Below are 19,871 nucleotides of genomic sequence, written 5' to 3'. Positions count from 1 at the left end.
TACTAATAGAACAGGGGTCCGTAACCTGCGGCCCATGGGCCGGAAGCAGCCCACGGAGGTCGTTTAACCGGCCTGCGAGCTGCCCCCAAACTGAGCCGCCCATTCGGTGAGTCCCCATGTGCTGCAGTAAATTGTGGCGCTGGAAATCGCTTCTGTGCATGCCCAGATGCCAGAAATAGCTTCTGCGCAGACACCATTTTCAGTGTCTGCGCATGCACAGAAGTGATTTTTGGCGCTGCGGATATGCGCAGACGCAATTTCCGGTGTTGCATTGCACCGGCCCATGGAGGATCTGGCCCATACCCAGTAAGCCTTGCCGACCCCTGTAATAGAAGTCCTGAGTCTACTCATTTTGGTTGCACACAACCATACATACCTAAGCTGGTATAGGTGGAGCAGTTTCTGCAATTGGTCCTATATAGTTTGCTTATTTAAAATATTTATGTACCAGTTGGCAGGTGGATCTCACAAAGTAGTTTTGTTTCCTACCAGTGGGGTCCCTTCTTGGTATGGTGACCCTCAAGTCCAAATGTGCTTGGCATAGTGACCCATTGTTTTATTGTCACATGAATTTTTGACCATCGGTCTTCAGCGGCCATTGATTATGTGCATTTTAACTACAAGGTTGCCATTACTTGAGGCATCCAAGAAAAAACATACTGAACACCCCTATTAATGTGGAATTTTTTGAAATATTTATAGTGCTTACAAAATTATTCAGTTTTTTTATAGGAGTGTAAGAACACCAAGCATCTGATAGCAAGATATTGCTTCATAAGCTATAAAAATATTCTTAAAACATACAGCTGCACAGGCAGTGCTAGATATAGCAAACCTAGAATATTTTTAATTGTTTTATTCACTATAAAGTCCATTTTGGCAAGTGTAAGTGGTATGGCTGTGCTTTCATTTTGCCAACAAGTAGGTCAGTGTGGGGTTTGATGATTGTGAGACATAGTCTCAGATCATTATTAATGTATAAGATAAAGATATTATTTCTTATTTCAACTAAGCAAACTTCAAATTACTCTTGACTTAACTATTGGCTAATCCTGGCAGTAGATCCAGTGACAGTTTGCCACAAGGTGCTTGTAGGGGGAGTTGTTTTGAGTGACTATAACAGCTTGCCTCTTACGGTGTGAGTGTCTTGTGATGAAATGTTACTAGATCTGCTGCCAGTCACCAAGCATTAAAATATAAGACTCAAGCCTTTCTGCTGTACAGTTACAAGTGTCAACACAGCGTTACAATAATAATAATAATAATAATAATAATAATAAATTTTATTTATATCCCGCCCTCCCCAGCCGAAGCCGGGCTCAGGGCGGCTAACAACAATAAAACAGTATAAAAGTACAGCATAAACAGCACTCTAAAATCGTTCATTATAAAATTAATTCAAGCCACTGGCAACCATTGGGCCAGAGCTCCGCGAATATTGCCGAGGGAGGGAGTCAGGCTGTGCCCTGGCCAAAGGCCTGGTGGAACAGCTCTGTCTTGCAGGCCCTGCAGAAAGATGTCAAGTCCCGCAGGGCCCTGGTCTCTTGTGACAGAGTGTTCCACCAGATCGGAGCCACAGCCGAAAAAGCCCTGGCTCTAGTTGAGGCCAGCCTAACTTCTCTGTGGCCTGGGACCTTCAAGATGTTTTTATTTGAAGACCGTAAGTTTCTCTGTGGGGCATACTAGGAGAGGCGGTCCCGTAGGTACGAGGGTCCTAGGCCGTATAGGGCTTTAAAGGTTAAAACCAGTACCTTAAACCTGATCCTGTACTCCACCGGGAGCCTGTGCAGCTGGTGTAGCACCGGGTGAATGTGATCTCGCAGCGAAGACCTCGTAAGGAGTCTCGCTGCAGCATTCTGCACCTGCTGGAGTTTCTGGGTCAGTCTCAAGGGCAGCCCCACGTAGAGCGAGTTACAATAATCCAGTCTGGAGGTGACCGTCGCGTGGATCACAGTGGCTAGGTCAGGGCGAGAGAGGTAAGGAGCCAACTGCTTAGCTTGGCGGAGATGGAAAAATGCCTTTACCTTTTTAAAAATAATATGCCAAGAAGCTATAAGTGGTATTCATCATACTAGTTAAGGATTAAAAGCCATAATTATCTGGGTTATACTTGTAAAGACTGCAACCCATCAGCAGAGGCATTGCAACCAACTAGCAGGTTGTGACACACAGGTTGGAAATACTGCTTTAAATGGCTTCAGCAAACAGCTAGAGTGGACTTCGTACTTCACATTTGTAACTGCGCACCACCTAAAAAGTAAGGAGTAGTACTAACAATATTTTTATGTATGTATGTTATAGAATAAATCAAAGGAAGTTATAGTATCAGTTTATCAGTACTATCAATACTATACTATCACCAGTGCATAACACTTGTATTTAAAGCAGGATGGTCATCTTAGTCAGTTGGTTGAATTTGCATTGCAATATAAGCATAATCTTGCCTTTAGATCATGTATATGTGAGTGTTGTAGTAGCATAATCTTAGGTAATTCCCTCTTTTGTCTAGGAGAATAGTAAAAGCCTCTTTTAAGATGAGACTTGCCAAGAGAGAAGTTAAAACATCTGTTGCCTAATTAATCAGGTCAACTTTTTGATTGGTCAAAATACTTATGGTAAATTAAATGTTCCCATCTAAATTTAAAGGCATTTTCCTGGAAGTTAATGCCACATATAATATCCATCAGTGGTTTGAAGGAGGTGGGTTGAACTAGGTTGTGTCTCCATCATAGTTAGTTAACAGCATCACCACCACTGATTCTTTGTTTCATCTACTTTGTTGAGCTTCTCTCATTTCCTGGCTCTCTTTCAACATCTACGGAAATAACTAAAAGTAGCCCTGTTTGGAAAGATGAGGATAAAAAACGTCCCCAGGTCTGACTGCTAAGATACCCAGTGATATACTCATCACTCATATTCTATTGCTGTTGATATTATGCTGGTCTATTATGGTGTATAGACTCGTAGTAAAATTTAAAAACTTCTTTGTTTCTACCACTAGTCTGCTGTCAAAAACTGGTTGCTTATATGAATAGTATTTTTACTTAGAAGCAGATACTCTTTTCCGCATTAGCAGAGAATAGCTCCACACAATACTACCATATACATAAAACATGGGGTTGTTGCAAAAGATGCTATCCCATATCCCTGGTAAGATTCTTTTTTCTGAATCATTGTCATATTGTGTCTTCCACTGACATCTTTGGCTTGGAAGTGGGGAAAGAGAGCCAAACACAAATCCTTAATTTTACAGTTGCTCCCGTGTCTTTAAGCAAATTGGAGTGGAAAAGGCAGATGGTCTTCATTACAAAAATTCTTGGATTGTGGTGCTAGGTAGTATATAGGCTGTATGTCATTGGATGTGGATGTTCTGTTATAACAAATTTAGTATGCAGGATTGTTCAAGAGATCTATGAATTGAAAAAAAAATCAAACTTGATTTATATCAATAATATACATATCCATATGACCAGTTTGGATGCTTTTCAGTCGTTTCTCCAGTGATTGCAGACAGCTTCCCTTAAACACAAGACCACTGCAGATTGCCTCTTGAAACAGGCAATTTTGGGTGTGTTATAGATGTGCTCTCCATTCATGTGGAGCAATAGTGAAGCCCAAGAAATGTGGCCAGTGCCCTGATTGTGCACCCTAGAACACCTGTAGGAATCATGTGCCTTACCTGGGATTCAGTTGTAGATATATGGAGGTTCCTTGGCAGATGTCAGTGTGGAAGGAATTTCCTGGGGTTGGGGCGTTTGAAACCCTGGCACTTAATTCCTGAGTGCTTATCTGCTTCAAATAGAAAGCTTTCATGCCCTGTATTGGTATTTTCAGATTTGCAAAGCAAGGCAGAACAGAAATTGAATACCCTAATTTTTATAGGCTTAGTTCATGACGAAGCTGTTCTGAAAACCCAGAATGACTTGTCTATCTTTGGTTATCATCATCATGGCAAATCATTCTAGAATATCTTACGTAGAGGGAAAGGTAATCTAGAACCAATAGAAACATGGGCTTGTTTATTTCCAATAAGGAAATTTTGTAATAGAGAGCCTTTACTATGGTTATTTCAATGTAACTTATCTTTCTTTGTCCTGGAAATCATTTAGGAAGGATCGAGATCGTGAACGGGATCGTGATGACCGGTCCAAAGACCGTGACAGGGATCGAGATAGAGACCGTGACAGGGAAAGAGATAAGGAAAAGGATTTACGCCCATCAACCAATTCTGCACTCCTTCCTGGTGTTGGGTTGCCACCTTTAAAGCCAGCTGTCCTTCCACAGGGTATTAATCCATTTACAAATCTACCACATACACCTCGTTACTATGAAATCTTAAAGAAACGACTTCAGCTCCCGGTCTGGGAATATAAGGAAAGATTTACTGATATTCTGATCAGACACCAGTCTTTCGTACTTGTTGGTGAGACAGGTTCTGGCAAAACAACACAGGTAAGTTATTTTTTCCAACCTTTATTCATTTGTAAAGATTTTGTGGTGTGCGGCAAGTGTTAAATGTTTGGAAGGATTCTGTGAAAGTATTAAGTGTTGTACTAGCAATATTTCAGTGTCCTTAACGAAATTCGTTGTGCAGTGACACATCACAGGTCTTACCCTTTTGAGCAAGATCTGTTTAATGAACCTTTCAGTTGCTTAATGACTAGAAAATGATGTAATGAGATTTCACTCTCCTCCCCCACCTCTGGTAGTCTGTCTGTCTCTTCAGGGTCTGTTACCTTTTCATAAAAGGTTCAGTGATGTTTGAATTGCTCAATACAAGCCTGTGTTAATCTACAAATAACTGCTATTCTGGTTACTTGGATGTGATGAACTTATAATAATGGTAAGAAAGTATGGGAAGCCACTTATTCAAACCGTATTTTTCTGAAACTGTCTACTGGCTTAATGGAAAAAACCAATGTATTCCAATTCTTATTCATTGATAGCAGCTGAATTGCTTTGTTTTATATACTTTGACAGTATAAAATGACTGTTTGTTGCCTATGTAGATTGCTTTCTGGTTTGTAGTAGTGTTAGATCTTATCCTCTAGAAAGAATTATGTCACTGATAGAGGTGTGGAGAACATATTGCTCTCAAAAGTCATAGGTGCAGGGCTCATTGTTCTCAGGGAGTTCACATAAAGGACAGTATTTTAAATGCTACACATAAACAGACTTGTTACAAGAACAAAATGTTCTGGTGTATTTGGTCTTAATTTTCAATATACAGTATATATATGAATCTCCTCATTTCATCACCTTTGCAACCATTAGTCCTATAGGTATCAGTGAGATTTCTGACAGTGGTGAAGAATTTTCTGTGCTTGGGCCCTTTGTAGTCTGTCAAAGGGAGATATTCAGAATCATAGAATTGTAGAGTTGGAAGGGACCAAGAGGGTTATCTAGTCCAACTCTCTGCAAGGCAGGAATCTTAAGAAAACATCCACATATGCTGGTAAAGGAATGCTTCAGTATTTAATATTCAGTACATTCAGAACTATCAGTTTTGGGGCATGGCTGTGAAGGAAAGAATATGGCGGCTTAAACTTTAAGCTCTACTCCAGAAAAACAGCTTGGAGCAAGAGCCTGCTGTCTAAAAACCCCAAACCTTGAAGGAGAGAGGAATGCAAAAGGATTCAGAAAAGTCAAAAATGAAAGGCCTCACTCAATTCTTTCTGCACATAGATAGAAAGCTCACCTCCCCAAGGACACTAATGCAGGCCAAAGCCAAGATGGTAGCTCTCTTGAAAGAGGTGTGTTCCTCACTGGAGAAAGAAAATGGTAACAATGTCTTAAGAGAAGAATTTGCAGCCCAACAAGAAGCCATAAAGGAGCTTATTAAAAATACTCAGAAAGAACTAAGCAATGCTTCCAGTAGAAACGAAACTGGCAGAATGTAACAAGAGGCTTTACTCCTTAACGGAAACAACTGCAGCAACAAAAGATTAAGGCAAATCTATGATAAAAAGTTCAAAGAATTGCAAAAAGAAAATATAGATATATGAAGATGCAGAAAATCAAAATAGGAGAATTAATTTACATTTTCATTCTTCTGAAGAGGCAGTGGAAAAGAATGATCCTGCACAATTTATTGCCTCTTGGCCGAAATCACTGCTTCCAGACCTCATAATCTCTGCTGATGATTTTGAACAGGTACACAGAGCACTCAAACCCAAACTGATAGAGGGAGCTCCCCTCATGATACAATTGTCTGTTTTGCCCGTTACAGGGAGGAGGAAATGTGGAATAAACTGAGGAACCTAATACCCATAACATATAAAAACAGCCCAGTTGCAAGTGATGGAGGAACTGGATTTTGGAACACTCAAGAAAAGGAAAAACACTCTGTGCTTGCATGATTAAACAATAAGAAGCTGGAATTAAATAATGCTTGGGCTTTTCCTTCTGTCGTATCATCAAGAGAGGATCAGGACAGCTCACAGCAACAAATAGACTCGAAGCAACAGATCTCCTCAACAGTCTTGGAATCAACCTGCCTCTGGCATGGCAGCTAGGAGAGGCAGTGGAAGAAGGAACACTCTGACCTTTCCAATGGAGGTTGGGAGGATGCAAACAGGAGAAAAAGATCTAGCAAAAGCCTGACACATAACAGCCAAGGAGACCACCACAACACACCCAGCAGATTCCTATGTCCTGCTTCCTGAGACAGACAGATGCCAATAACAACAACAACAACAACCAACATCAGACCAAGAAATACGGACTAAATCTTCAGTGTTTCGGCTAACCCAGTTATCAGTAAGGCAGCCACAAGACCAATAGCCTCATTTGAAAGACTTGTAAATTCCTTCTGAGGATAAGGTCTAGATGTAACACCCACAATCTACATAGATTGTGCATTGAGAGCTGGACCATAAAGAAGGCTGATCACCGAAGAATTGATGCTTTTGAATTATGGTGCTGGAGGAGATTCTTGAGAGTCCCATGGACTGCAAGAAGATCAAACCTATCCATTCTGAAGGAAATCAGCCCTGAGTGCTCACTGGAAGGACAGATCCTGAAGCTGAGGCTCCAATACTTTGGCCACCTCATGAGAAGAGAAGTCTTCTTGGAAAAGACCCTGATGTTGGGAAAGATGGAGGGCACAAGGAGAAGGGGACAACAGAGGACGAGATGGTTGGACAGTGTTCTCGAAGCTACGAACATGAGTTTGACCAAGCTGCGCGAGGCAGTGGAAGACAGGAGTGCCTGGCGTGCTCTGGTCCATGGGGGCACAAAGAGTCAGACACAACTAAACAACAACAGCAACAACTCAATGCATTGGTGGGTTCACTTGACCCAATTAAACATCAGTGTGAATGTGATTTCGGTTATGAATTTGACCCAAGTCAGTGAAATAGACTTTGGACAAAAAAGCCTTTAAGTCTCTCTTGGCAAGCTATAGAGAATTAACCCTAAAACTCATATAGGTAGCTGACAGTGATCCATCCCAGCGCCTCACCACATAACTGGAAGGGCTGCCCCACACCCGGTATATATCTCCACATGTTGTGGAAATATACAGAAGTTCAAACATTCTGGAATTTGATACTTCATTAAATTAATAAAATAACAAAAAATAGAAGTTGAACCAGAATTAGTTTATTAAATGCATTTGAAGACAACAATCTGGATTTACTGTACATAATAAAGAATTAATAAGTCATTTATTACAAGTGGTGAGATGCAGCATAATCAGATACTGGAAAGACCTTTCTGGTAGAATGATAGACAATTGGTACAAAACAGTTTGGGAAACAGCCCTCCTTGAGAGATTAAAAAATAAAATACAGTTGACACGTGGACAGATCAAGAAAAACTGCTTTCCTCTTATGTGGTTTAAAATTTCATAACATATGCCAGTATTTCAGAAAATGAACAATTTCCCTCATCAGCATTTGACTCAGTCTGGTTGATCTTAATTTAAATTTATGCATAAATTATTATCTTAACTTTGAGTCAATATACCAACACTTTATACTGTTTCATTGGTAACATATAGGAAAAATGACTATTACTCATATGTAATCTAAGCACAACCACAAGGGTTCCTCATGGGCATTTTAGCTACGTGGTATTGAATGTTACCTGTTCTATCTTGTTTCCCCCTTTGTTTTTTGTTTTTATTTTAACCTGTTCACAAACCAATAACTTATACATGGACTTTTTGAACCATACATTGCAGGTATTACTGCAAATTGTTTTTCCAAAAAAAGGTGAAGAATCTGTTTTGTAGAAAAGAACTCTGCTCTAAAACAAAGAGGAAAAGTATGATACAGTGAATATTTGTGTTCTTGTTAAAGAGTCATCAGGGTCTAACATCTTGGGTATCTAAAATACAGCACATATTTTATTATAGGCTAGGATGTTACGACTATCAAAGTGACTATCAAAGCTATTAGTCTTCTGCATTCTTTGATGAATTCGGAACAATTTAGCCTTTTCTTTCTTGTGGAGGCATCTAGCTCCCATTAAATGGAAATACAGCAAAGAATCAGGGTCCAGATGATGGTTTGCCGAGTGGTGACATGTGATGCAGGCTTTGTTAAGAGTGTGGAACCAATAATTCTTAATGATCTTCATGGCAGAGTGAGGATTTGGACCTGTTCCCCTCATTCTAGCCCAATACTCTTCTCACTAGACTGATGTTTTCTAATGGTGCTAAGTTTTGTGAGTGAGTAATTCCTTATGCTTGTCATATATTTTTTTCAAGACTCATTGTGTAGGATCGTGCCAGCTGCCTAGGCTGCCTCCAAATTCGGTGGCTACCAGAAGTATTCACTTTTTCAGTGTGTACATCACACTGTATGTTCTTTCTGCACCATGACATTCTGCTGTAGATCAAGCCATTTGAGGTTCAACACACATACAATAGAATGTGCATGCTAGGTGCCATCCTCCCCCTTTTAATCAGTAATTAAATTGATTAAATGCTCTTGCACCATAAATTACCGTTATAGCAGCAGGGTATTATAGCACTGTACTTCTCTTTCATAAAGTGTTTTAGCGGAAATTTAAAAATTGGTTTTTTAAAAATAAAACGGTATGTTCTGAGCTGTGATAGGTTTATTTCTGGAAATGTCACTTCCCACCTCTTAAACACCCCCTCTGGAAAAGGCAGAAGAGTAACACTTAAAGGCATCTAGTGGAGATTGAACCACTCTTCCGTGCTTCTAAAAAAGGGCAGGCTTTCTTCCAGTCTGAAAAAAGATAGAAGAACCTCGGGGGTGATACAGAATGACAGTGATTAGATGACACTGTTGTGTGGATATACAGTAAAAAGTGAATGAAGCTTGGGAATTCCACACTATAGATACCTAATGTGAAAGTAGCGTGGTAAGTTGTATGATACCTTATGTGAAGTGCTTAGCAAGATCTGCCTGAAACTGATATATAAATTCTGTAAATAATAATAATAATAGTTGGGATCCTTTCAGCAATATTTGGATTTTATTTTGACATATTAGTTTGACAGGGTATCTGTCCTAAAGTAATCTTCACGCAGTTCTGCAAAAACTTGCATAATTGCACTAGACTAAACCATTGCCAAAAACATATTCCTAATTGATATTATAGCTTTTGTTCTGGCTTGCTGTTTGTAGGTATGTCTTAAATAGCCAGCCTGTTGGTTTTAGGAACACACACTGCCTCAATGAACTGACAGGGTATAACACCTGCTTTCATAATAGCCACATTTAAAGTTATTTTCAAATGCACAAACACAACAACAAATATGGCAGATAGATCTTCCCCACAGGCATTCATTCTTCTTTGCCACAGGTCAGGATTTCATTTTGTCAGTAGTGCTCGCCAATCATTTGTGTCAAATCTCCTTATCCAGGAGCATATAAGTAATAGGACTAGAGTAATTCAGTCTCCTGTAATCTTTATATGGGATACGATTGTTTTTCCTCTCGAAAGAATGCTAGAGGAACTGTATAGAAAGTTGCATAGCTGAAAGCTCTCCTTAGCTTGCTAGAAAGAGGCTATAGCAGATTTTTCCACCACTAGGGAAGATCTTGTTAACCAAATGGCGGTAGCCAGGATGTTCTTAACTGTAGGATTAAGCATTCATTGGAATCCTCACTTGATATGGTCTCCAGTTTAATCAGGACATTTTCCAAGTACTTGCCAGCGGATTGAGTACCCGAGTTGCATTAAGTTATTTTAGTTCACATCTTTCATCTTCCTTGCTCATGTATTGAAGCATTAGGGGTCATAAAATGAAAATGTGTATCTTCTCTTCTTGAAGCAGTCACTTAAAGATCATGACGGTTTATCTTTAGTTGTTGGCTGTAGCATCACCATTAGGTCTCTGTAGTTTAAGGCTACTTTGCTTAGTCCCTGCTTAGTCCCTGCAGAACATCAATATGAACTCCATTGTTCTGCTGTTTTATTAAACAGCTTAATTCAGGTAAAGCTTCAAATTCCTATCCCTGCATTTTCGCATAGTCAAGATAGATACAAGGTAGTCGTTTATATGAAATTGGGGAATATGTCTTCTTTTATTGCTCCTCCTCCTCTGACTGTCTTAAATAGGAATTTAGCGCTGCATGCAGTCCTCTGCCTCTCCCCTCTCAGTTCAACAGCCACTTGTCTCAAAGATGAATGTATAATACTCTGTTTCTAAAAGCAGCTTTCAGAATGGCATTAAACATATCATTCACACCCCAAAACCTGCAGATTTTTGAGCCACATTGAGTTGAACCCATTATATTCTGTTTGTATGTGAGGGAAGTTGTATGTTTTACATGCTGATTCTCTCGTATGAAATAGCGTTGCATTCAATGGTTGGAGGTTAAGCAAAGTAGACACTGGAAAAAAATTAGTACTTTGCTTTTGAGTTCATTTAATTTGGTTTAAAAAATTTCTATGTCCCTTTTGCTACTGTGTATCCTAGTTTATCTCTTGTTAGGTTGTACTAAACCAGTTACCTTAGTACAGTGGTGCCTCGCAAGACGAAATTAATTCGTTCCGCGAGTTTTTTCGTCTAGCGAATTTTTCGTCTTGCGAAGCACGGTTTCCCATAGGAATGCATTGAAATTCAATTAATGCGTTCCTATGGTCAAAAAAAGTCCAATCAAAGCCAAATTTGGTACAACAATAGTTTATTAACTGCTCTTTAAAGTCACACATACTTTAAAGAGCATATAAAAAATTGAAGGAACAATAAATTAAGTTTCTAAACATGACAGAAAAACATTTAAAAATCAACAAAGTGTACTGTACATACATTTTCTAAGACTCTGGGGGACCACTCGAAGAAGGTTCCTCTTCCACTCTTTGCTTCTTGCTGAGGAACCTGTCCATGGTCTGCTGCTTCATCCGCCTTTTCAGCAGCTCCCTGAGAGGCAACATGACGGTCGTATCAAAAGTGTTCGCTTGGTCATGTGCCACGTGCTTGTTAGGGTGGTGCCGCTCTGCAAAAGCCTGCACCTCCTTCCACTTCTGGCAAATGTCCCTCAGTTCTTTGGAGGACGGCCGTTCCTCAGTTGCTTCCTCCTCTTCCAGCGAGGCCTGCTCCTGCGCAACCTCTTCCTGCAGTTCAACCAGCTCCTGGGTGGTCAGCTCGTGGTCGTGCTCCTCCACCAGCTCGCTGACGTCCTCCTCTGTGACCTCCAGGCCCATGGTCCTCCCCAAGGCAACAATGTCCTGCACCACTGTTGACTCTGGTGCATCAGAGTCACTTGGTGCCCCACAGTCCGGCCACAGGCTGCGCCAAGCGCAATTCAAATTTCTCTGGCTGATCCCGTTCCAGGCCGTGGTGATCATCTTCAAGCAGGTGACGATGTCGAAGTGGTCCTTCCAGAATTCCCGCAGGGTGATGGTGGTGCAATCAGTCACCTCGAAGCATCGCCTGAAAAGCTCCTTGGTGTAGAGTTTTTTGAAATTGGCGATGACCTGCTGATCCATCGGCTGGAGCAGTGGCGTGGTGTTAGGCGGCAGGAACATGATGTTGATGAAGCTGAACTCCTCCAACAAGTCCACCTCAAGGCCTTTAGGATGAGCAGGAGCATTGTCCATCAGAAGCAAAGCCTTCAGCGGCAGGTCGTTGTCCAGCAGGTACTGTTTGACAGCAGGACCAAAAGCAAGATTGACCCAGTCCACATACAGCACACGTGTGACCCAAGCCTTGCTGTTGGATCGCCACATGACACGCAGCCGCTCCTTGTCGACCTTGTGTTTCTTGAAGGCCCGTGGGTTCTCCGAGTGGTACACCAGCAGGGGCTTGATCTTCAGGTCGCCGCTTGCATTGGCACAGAAGAGCAGGGTCAGGCGGTCCTTCATGGGCTTGTGGCCAGGCAACTTGGCCTCCTCCTGTGTGATGAAAGTCCTTTTGGGCATCCTCTTCCAAAACAGCCCGGTCTCGTCGCAGTTGAAGACCTGCTGTGGAACGTAGCCCTCCATCTTCACAACCTCCAGGAACTCCAAGGCAAAGTCTTCAGCCACAGGAACATCAGAACTGGCAGCCTCTCCATGCCTGACCACGCTGTGGATTCCAGATCTTGCCTTGAACCGGTCAAACCAGCCTCTGCTTGCCTTGAAGACTTCTGGCTCACCTGAGGTTCCTGGCTGTTCCCGGATGAGGTCTGCGTGCAAGGCCTTGGCCTTCTCACAAATGACGGCCTCAGTCACTGTGTCCCCTGCACGCTGCTTCTCTTCTAACCAGATGAGCAGCAACTTCTCGACCTCCTCCAGAACAGCTGGGCGGTTCTTCACGATCCTGGTGACCCCCTTGGCTGCATCAGTCGCAAGGATCTTCTCCCTCATCTTCAGGATGGTCCCGATGGTCGATGGGTTCCTGCCGTACTCCCTGGCGAGGTCTGTCACACGCATTCCACCGTCGTGCTTCCAGATGATCTCCTTCTTAATTTCCAGCGTCACCTTCTCCTTCTTCCTCTCGCCGGCCTCCGCAGCAGCAGCAGTCTTCTTGGGTCCCATGGCAGCACAGCTCTTACCTTCGTAAACTCAGAAAAAGAAAGAAAAAAAATCAGCAATTCAAACCCAGAACCAAGTCCTTGAATTCCAAACACCCAACCCAAAATCCAAAAACCCCCAAAAAAGTTTTAAAAGTTTAACTTACGAAATGGCTGCAAATCACCAAAGTCTTCAAAATCCTCAAATGGCTGCAAAAGAAGTTTTGGGAAAGCTTTAAAAAGCACCAAAGTCTTCAAAAACCTCAACTGTTCCCCCAGCCCCTCCCCAACTGTTGCAAACCCCTCCCCAACTGTTGCAAACCCCTCCTCAACTGTTCCCCCATCCACCCAGCACACAGAAATTCAAACCCAGAATTTTTTTCAAAAAAACACAACATGGCCCAATGGTCACAGAAAACCATAAAAATTCAAAAAAAACCACACAAGCTTACAGATTCTTGCAAACCCCTCCCCAGCTGTTCCCTCAGCCACCCAGCACACAGAAATTCAAACCCAGAATTTTTTTTTTAAAAAACCAACATGGCCCAATGGTCACAGAAAACCATAAAAATTCAAAAAAAACCACACAAGCTTCCAGATTCTTGCAGACCCCTCCCCAGCTGTTCCCCCAGCCACCCAGCACACAGAAATTCAAACCCAGAAATTTTTTCAAAAAAACCCCAACATGGCCCAATGGTCACAGAAAACCATAAAAATTCAAAAAAAAACCACACAAGCTTCCAGATTCTTGCAAACCCCTCCCAGCTGTTCCCCCAGCCACCCAGCACACAGAAATTCAAAACCCAGAATTTTTTTTTCAAAAAAAACCAACATGGCCCAATGGTCACAGAAAACCATAAAAATTCAAAAAAAAAAAAAAAAAACCACACAAGCTTCCAGATTCTTGCAAACCCCTCCCCAGCTGTTCCCCCAGCCACCCAGCACACAGAAATTCAAAACCCAGAATTTTTTTTCAAAAAAAGACAACATGGCCCAATGGTCACAGAAAACCATAAAAATTCAGAAAAAAACCACACAAGCTCCCAGATTCTTGCAAACCTCTCCCCAACACCAAGTCCTTGAATTCTAAACACCCCAACCCAAAATCCAAAAACCCCCAAAAAAGTTTTAAAAGTTTAACTTACCAAACAGCTGCAAAAAGAAGTTTTGGAAAAGCTTCAAAAATTCAGCAAACTCTTTAAAAAGCTCAAAAAGGCCACCACACCGCGTGCAATGTGTTGCTCCTCGAAGTCAAGTCGCAACTGCACCTCTTCCAGCAATGCACCCTGGGTATTAACGGTTTTACGAAAAAGGAAACAAACTTGCAAGACGTTTTCGTCTTGCGAAGCAAGCCCATAGGGAAATTCGTCTTGCAAAGCAACTCGAAAACGAAAAAACCTTTCGTCTTGCGAGGTGTTCGTCTTGCGAGGCGTTCGTCTTGCGGGGCACCACTGTATCTTTTAAAATGTCTTATCTTTTGCCCTTTTACAGAAACACTTTTCATATTAGTGTACAACTTTTCACAGTAATATGATCAAATTTTTTAGCTATTGGAGTTGCAAACGATTCGCTTTGTCATAGATTTACACTTTCTTTGAATAGTAACTGTCTGAAAGACTGATATTTATCTTCAGTAAATATGGAGGCTAAGTGAAAGACTTCAGCACTTAGTTTCATAGTCATTGGTGGCTATTGTATTTGGTCATTTTAATGTGCATTGAACACAATTTCCTATGACTGTTGCCCCTTTCTTCCCTGCTTGTGTCAGTTTAATACAAGCTTCTTGAATAAGGGCCCATTTGTATTTATCATTTAACAACTCTGATACATTTTAGAAATATAAATAATATACCGAAGATTTTTCCTGATAGATTCCTCAGTGGTGCGTTGATTATATGCGGTCACTGCCGGGGCCAAAGAGAGGTGTTGCTTGTACCCAGCCCAGAAGAGTTGCCGCAATGAGTGTGGCCCAGCGTGTTGCTGATGAGATGGATGTCATGTTAGGACAAGAAGTTGGGTACTCTATTCGATTTGAAGACTGCAGTAGTGCAAAAACTATTCTGAAGTAAGTATTGAATGCCACCCTTTCCTAAAATCAACCATCGGGGGGGGGGGGGGAGAGGCTTTCGAAATTGCTTGCTCGCTAGCTTGGGAAGAGCTGTGAGCATTCATATGTCTGTTCTATTCAGTGCATGTAGAAAGTAACAACTACATTACGCTGTAGTACAGTAGATCACATTTATTTGACCATGGTGTCTCTCAGACCACCCAGTCTGTTCCTGGATGTTCTCTGAACCTGTTCTCTGGTTCCATGGCTTTTAAAGGGGAAAAGCTGTGTTCAAAACCTGCATGTACTATGGGTGTCCTTGCGTGAATGCAAAGAGATGAGGGATATAAAAAGAAAGAGATAAAGAAATGAGGCTAGAGCAGAGAGCAGCACTTCCCAAACACTGTACCATGAGAGAACGGTGGGAGTGCAGTGAGGAAAAAACAAATTAGAGGTTTCTTTTGAGACCCATGTACCTATCCACAAAGGGGACTACTTGCTGCATCTCTATATGACTCATTGTTCTGGCCCACAACAGAGACACTTGCAGCAGCACAAGCAGATAGGTTCCACTCAGCATAGATAAGTTTACATTCTCCAAATGCAGACAAGTATTGCCTGTCAGAAATACAAAGACCATTGACCTGGGGTGTCTGCAGTATGTTTTTAATGGCTAGGCTAAAGAAAAATGCACAAATTCTGTGCAAGGGATAAAGTGCAAATGTCAAAGTGCAAATAGATAAATAGGTACCACTCCGGCGGGAAGGTAAACGGCGTTTCCATGCGCTGCTCTGGTTCGCCAGAAGCGGCTTAGTCATGCTGGCCACATGACCCGGAAGTTGTACGCCGGCTCCCTCGGCCAGTAAAGCGAGATGAGCGCCGCAACCCCAGAGTTGGCCACGACGACCTAATGGTCAGGGGTCCCTTTACCTTTATATATACCAGAAATATGGTCGTGATGGAGAGGGATCTGTGTGGTATTTCTTGCTTTCATCACTGTCAAACAGGAAAGCTGGCAATGACATTGCACTTCCCCTAAGCAGCTAGACATACCTTGCTGCCATTATTAACATTATTAACTCATGACTATATCAACCAAGATTGCAAGGAAACAGTAAGTGTGGTGCTAACACTGACAAAAAACATTGGACTGTGTGCAGTTTAATCCTTTCAAGTTCAGGAAGAAGCAGATAGGAGAAAGTTAAGAGCTTTTTCTGTATGAAGTAAGGAAAGAAGAAAAACATCCTGTATCTGGGATTAAAATATTGGTTTCCTGTTCAGGTACATGACTGATGGTATGTTACTACGTGAAGCTATGAATGACCCTTTGCTGGAACGTTATGGAGTAATAATTCTTGACGAAGCCCATGAAAGAACACTGGCTACCGATATTTTGATGGGAGTTCTAAAAGAGGTTGTAAGGCAAAGATCTGATTTAAAGGTCAGTAGTATATATCAAATGTAGAATGTTGGAAAACGCATTTGTAGAAGATGTTCTCACTACTGGATTGCTTTTCACATGGTTAAATAAGGGTTGCATTTTGTATGTGTGCTTGAAATTTGTTCATAGTGGGAACTTTTGTAATTCATGGAAAACCTTAGGTTATAAGTAATATTTTAGCAACTTTGTTCACCCCTTTCTTCCCCAATGTTTGCTTTATTAAACACACAGTACTATCCTGTGTGTATTTATTCAAAAGCAAGTCTCAATGAATTCCCAAGTGAGTGTACATAGGATAGTAACTTAACCAAATGCGAATGTGACGGTGTGATCATGTTGGTTTTGATATTGACGTTGCATTTTAGTGTACCTAAGAATTGGTATGTGGGAGCCAACTTCCAAATAACACCTTTCCCCTTTAATATTGCAGGTTATAGTTATGAGTGCAACTCTTGATGCTGGCAAGTTTCAGATTTATTTTGACAACTGCCCTCTCCTCACTATTCCTGGCCGTACGCATCCTGTGGAGATCTTTTATACCCCAGAACCGGAAAGGGATTACCTTGAGGCAGCTATTCGTACAGTAATCCAGATTCATATGTGTGAAGAGGAGGAAGGAGATCTTCTACTTTTTCTTACTGGGCAAGAGGTATTTTTGAGATTTTTTTTCTCATAAAGGTTGCACATGAGGTTTTTGCAATATATTAAAAAAATATTTTATCTTTGGAGTTACTAACTACTTATTTTTCAACAGTGGCAGAGTTTCATAAGAAAAGCTCTGTGTGGATTACAGTTGAAATACACTAAATGGACAAACAGTAGTTAAAATGTAGACTGAGAAAAATAGTACTTGCATCTCAAGGAGAATGTGCTTCCTCTTTATTAATTTTTGCATAACCTCATAGCTGGCATCTGCTCAGGACTTTATACTCAAGAGGGTTTTTAAAAATTATTTAAAAGGTTTCATTTCAAAACGTTGCATTTACTGGAATCAAAGTCATAAGAGGCTATCTGTGAATATACTTCACAAATGTAACACCTTAGATTTCATTGTTACATTCAGAAGGTTTCCCCCTTGCAGAATGGCTAGTTTCACTAGTGGGATGAAATTTGTGCATGTTACCCCAAATAAATTTATAACCAATCTAAACAAAAGATTGTTGTTAAAAGGCAAGATTGGAAAAGAGATTTCTATTTCTGTAAAAGTTTCTAATTTGCTGATTCCCCTCTTTAAACCTTTCTAGATGTGTAGTGTTATTATTTAAGGTGATGTGCAGGCCACTTTTCAAAGGTTCTAAATGTGTAAACTGCGTGTAGCATATCTGTTCAATTCTGTCTTCTTGCAGTAAACTCACAGTGTTTTCCACTTCTAAACTACCTCATCTAGGTCCTGTAAGCAAATCCCTTATTCATGTGGGGTTTCAGTTATTATATCCTCTTTGTACTCTAAAAACAGATACAGAGAACATATAGACAAAGCAAATGATGTTGTGCTCTGAATATGGTGTCTTCCCCAAAGTCCTGATCTGACCGCGAAATCAGCAGCACAGCTGTGAAATAATGCTATTGCATGTACTTAATTTGGAGGAAGTCAAAGACAATTTGAAAACAGTTTAAAATGGTTTTCTTCACTGTTCTGCAAGAGAGATTCCCACATATTTTCTCTTTCACAACAACCTCTCAGTCCAGTATTTGGCCCAGATCATCCCACTAGGTTGCAGATGGGATCAGGAGGAATCCATCCTGTATCATTAAATGACCCATAATGAAATTCCTTTTTCTTTCTGTTCCAACGAGTTCCAACTTAATACTTGAGTAATCCAAGTTGCTACTTTCTCTGCAACAAGATAGGAGGATGCAATTGAAGTGGGAAAACCTGCACGTTTTCTGCTTGACAAAATATCTGCAATCCCTATCCACAGTCTTGGAATATTGAGGCGGGACGTGGAGTGCTTTACGGTGGCAGTTTCTGTGGCTCACTGTGTGATTGCAGATAGTAGTGAATGTGCTGAGGTATCCCTCCCCTACGGCTTTCATTAACTTAAGTCTCTTGCTGCACGCTGGCACATCTGAGTTGGGAGCAGTCACCAGTGTCCTTAGTCATTTGATTCAGCAGTATGGTTTCCCCCAGTTAAAGAAGCTGTGCTCCTGACTGGCTGGACACATGAAACAGCAATTCAATTGCTCTCTCTGTGTGAGGTGAGCTGTATGCTTCTTCGTATATTCTTTCCGTGTGAAAGAAGCTAAAGGGATAAAGAGCCTGGTGTGTGGAACTCCCATTTCTCTAACGTTCCAGCAATGTGATTGCAGAACCCGTTGCAAATGCGAACCCTGGCTCTGGTGCACGGGGACAAGGTGTAAAAGAAGATGTTGTTGTTGGGACTTGCATTCAGCACAGTATTAGTATTTCCCTCCCTGACATACCACCTTCTGCAGTTGTAGGTGCTGAAGAAGTTCTTGATCGGTTGTAGCCATTTCTTTTTGATTAGGGGGCTGTGCTCACCTTCATATAAAATGTCAGAAGGAATGTACAGATCCCTAGATCTTGTAGTCTGTTGCAGCTATTTCAGACTTAGCTGTGCTAGAGATACGCAGTATAAAAAGCCGCACTAGCCTTTAATGTCCTGCAGATACTGGAAGATCTGGAGCAGGTTTGGCTAGGGCCCTGATTTGGAGCAATATCTGTAAACCACATTTCTTCCTCCTGGATCAAATGGAACAGATTCACCTTAGCACAGTCAGCTGTGTGACAGTAAAAATAAATTTCAATATAACAGGTTGTGCTTTGCCGGTAATACTTCACGGCACAACCTGGAGGTGCAAGAAAATAGCTTTATTTTGTGTATTCTGCTGATTTTTGAATTAATAGACAGGATTGCTCTAATGTGCTGCTGATAAAAACGTATGCCCATGAGACATGTTGGCTTTGCTGCTTCAAACTTTAGATGTGCAGTTGCTTCATTTGTCAAACATTGTAAGCATGTATGTCAGAAGAGACTTTCAGAAAGACAGTCTGAAATTTGTAACATTTTTCTAAATTGTATGTGACTAGCAGCAAGACAAGAAACATCCTGCACAAACAACTACAGTAAAGACAAAGTAGGACCTGAGGAATAAATCTTTTTGTAAAAACATGTGTAGAAAGTGAATTGACCGTTCAGCTTATGCACTGCTCTTTGATGTAAACCGCAAGAGAGATGGATATACTGCGAAGATTTCTTCCGTTGCTTTAAATTGCCTAGCAAATGACTTGCTTTCCATACTGCACCCTTGTGTACTCATTACAACTAGACACATAAGCAAGCTATTGTCCAAATGTTCAGTTGCATCTTCCCATTTTTAACTTTCCAAGGAAGCACCTGTACTAACACAGTAGCTAGCCCTAAGTATGTTTAGGACTAACACTAATGTGTTCTGACAGTTAACTAATGTATTCTGCTGCAGCTGAAGACAAAAGGCATTTATT

General features: G+C 41.2%; 2 protein-coding genes and 1 long non-coding RNA gene across 3 annotated transcripts in view; 2 read left to right on the top strand and 1 right to left on the bottom strand.

Annotated features, from left to right (window-relative positions):
- Nucleotides 1-19,871, top strand: part of DHX15 (DEAH-box helicase 15) — a 48,207-nt gene that overhangs the window by 5,932 nt on the left and 22,404 nt on the right. Inside the window, exons 2-5 of the mRNA XM_081019956.1 lie at nucleotides 4,110-4,452; nucleotides 14,789-14,982; nucleotides 16,246-16,405; nucleotides 16,836-17,054. Of these exons, the coding sequence (XP_080876082.1) occupies nucleotides 4,110-4,452; nucleotides 14,789-14,982; nucleotides 16,246-16,405; nucleotides 16,836-17,054 (916 nt within the window). The remainder of the gene's footprint in view (nucleotides 1-4,109; nucleotides 4,453-14,788; nucleotides 14,983-16,245; nucleotides 16,406-16,835; nucleotides 17,055-19,871) is intronic.
- LOC308484996 lies at nucleotides 778-4,089 on the top strand. Its single transcript, XR_013990279.1, has 3 exons — nucleotides 778-1,243; nucleotides 2,007-2,584; nucleotides 2,647-4,089. It is a non-coding gene; the product is annotated as an uncharacterized lncRNA (long non-coding RNA).
- LOC308484814 (tigger transposable element-derived protein 1-like) lies at nucleotides 11,092-13,122 on the bottom strand. Its single transcript, XM_081020024.1, has 2 exons — nucleotides 13,085-13,122; nucleotides 11,092-12,968 (listed from the first exon to the last, which is right to left on the bottom strand). Exon 2 carries the CDS (start codon nucleotides 12,940-12,942, stop codon nucleotides 11,239-11,241), a length of 1,704 nt encoding a protein of 567 aa, XP_080876150.1. The 5' UTR covers nucleotides 12,943-12,968; nucleotides 13,085-13,122; the 3' UTR covers nucleotides 11,092-11,238.

This window comes from Podarcis pityusensis (assembly GCF_964106645.2).
Source record: "Podarcis pityusensis genome assembly, chromosome: 9".
NCBI lineage: Eukaryota > Metazoa > Chordata > Lepidosauria > Squamata > Lacertidae > Podarcis > Podarcis pityusensis.
Note: the sequence above shows the minus strand (reverse complement) of the source record. Positions and strands in the feature narration are given on the sequence as shown.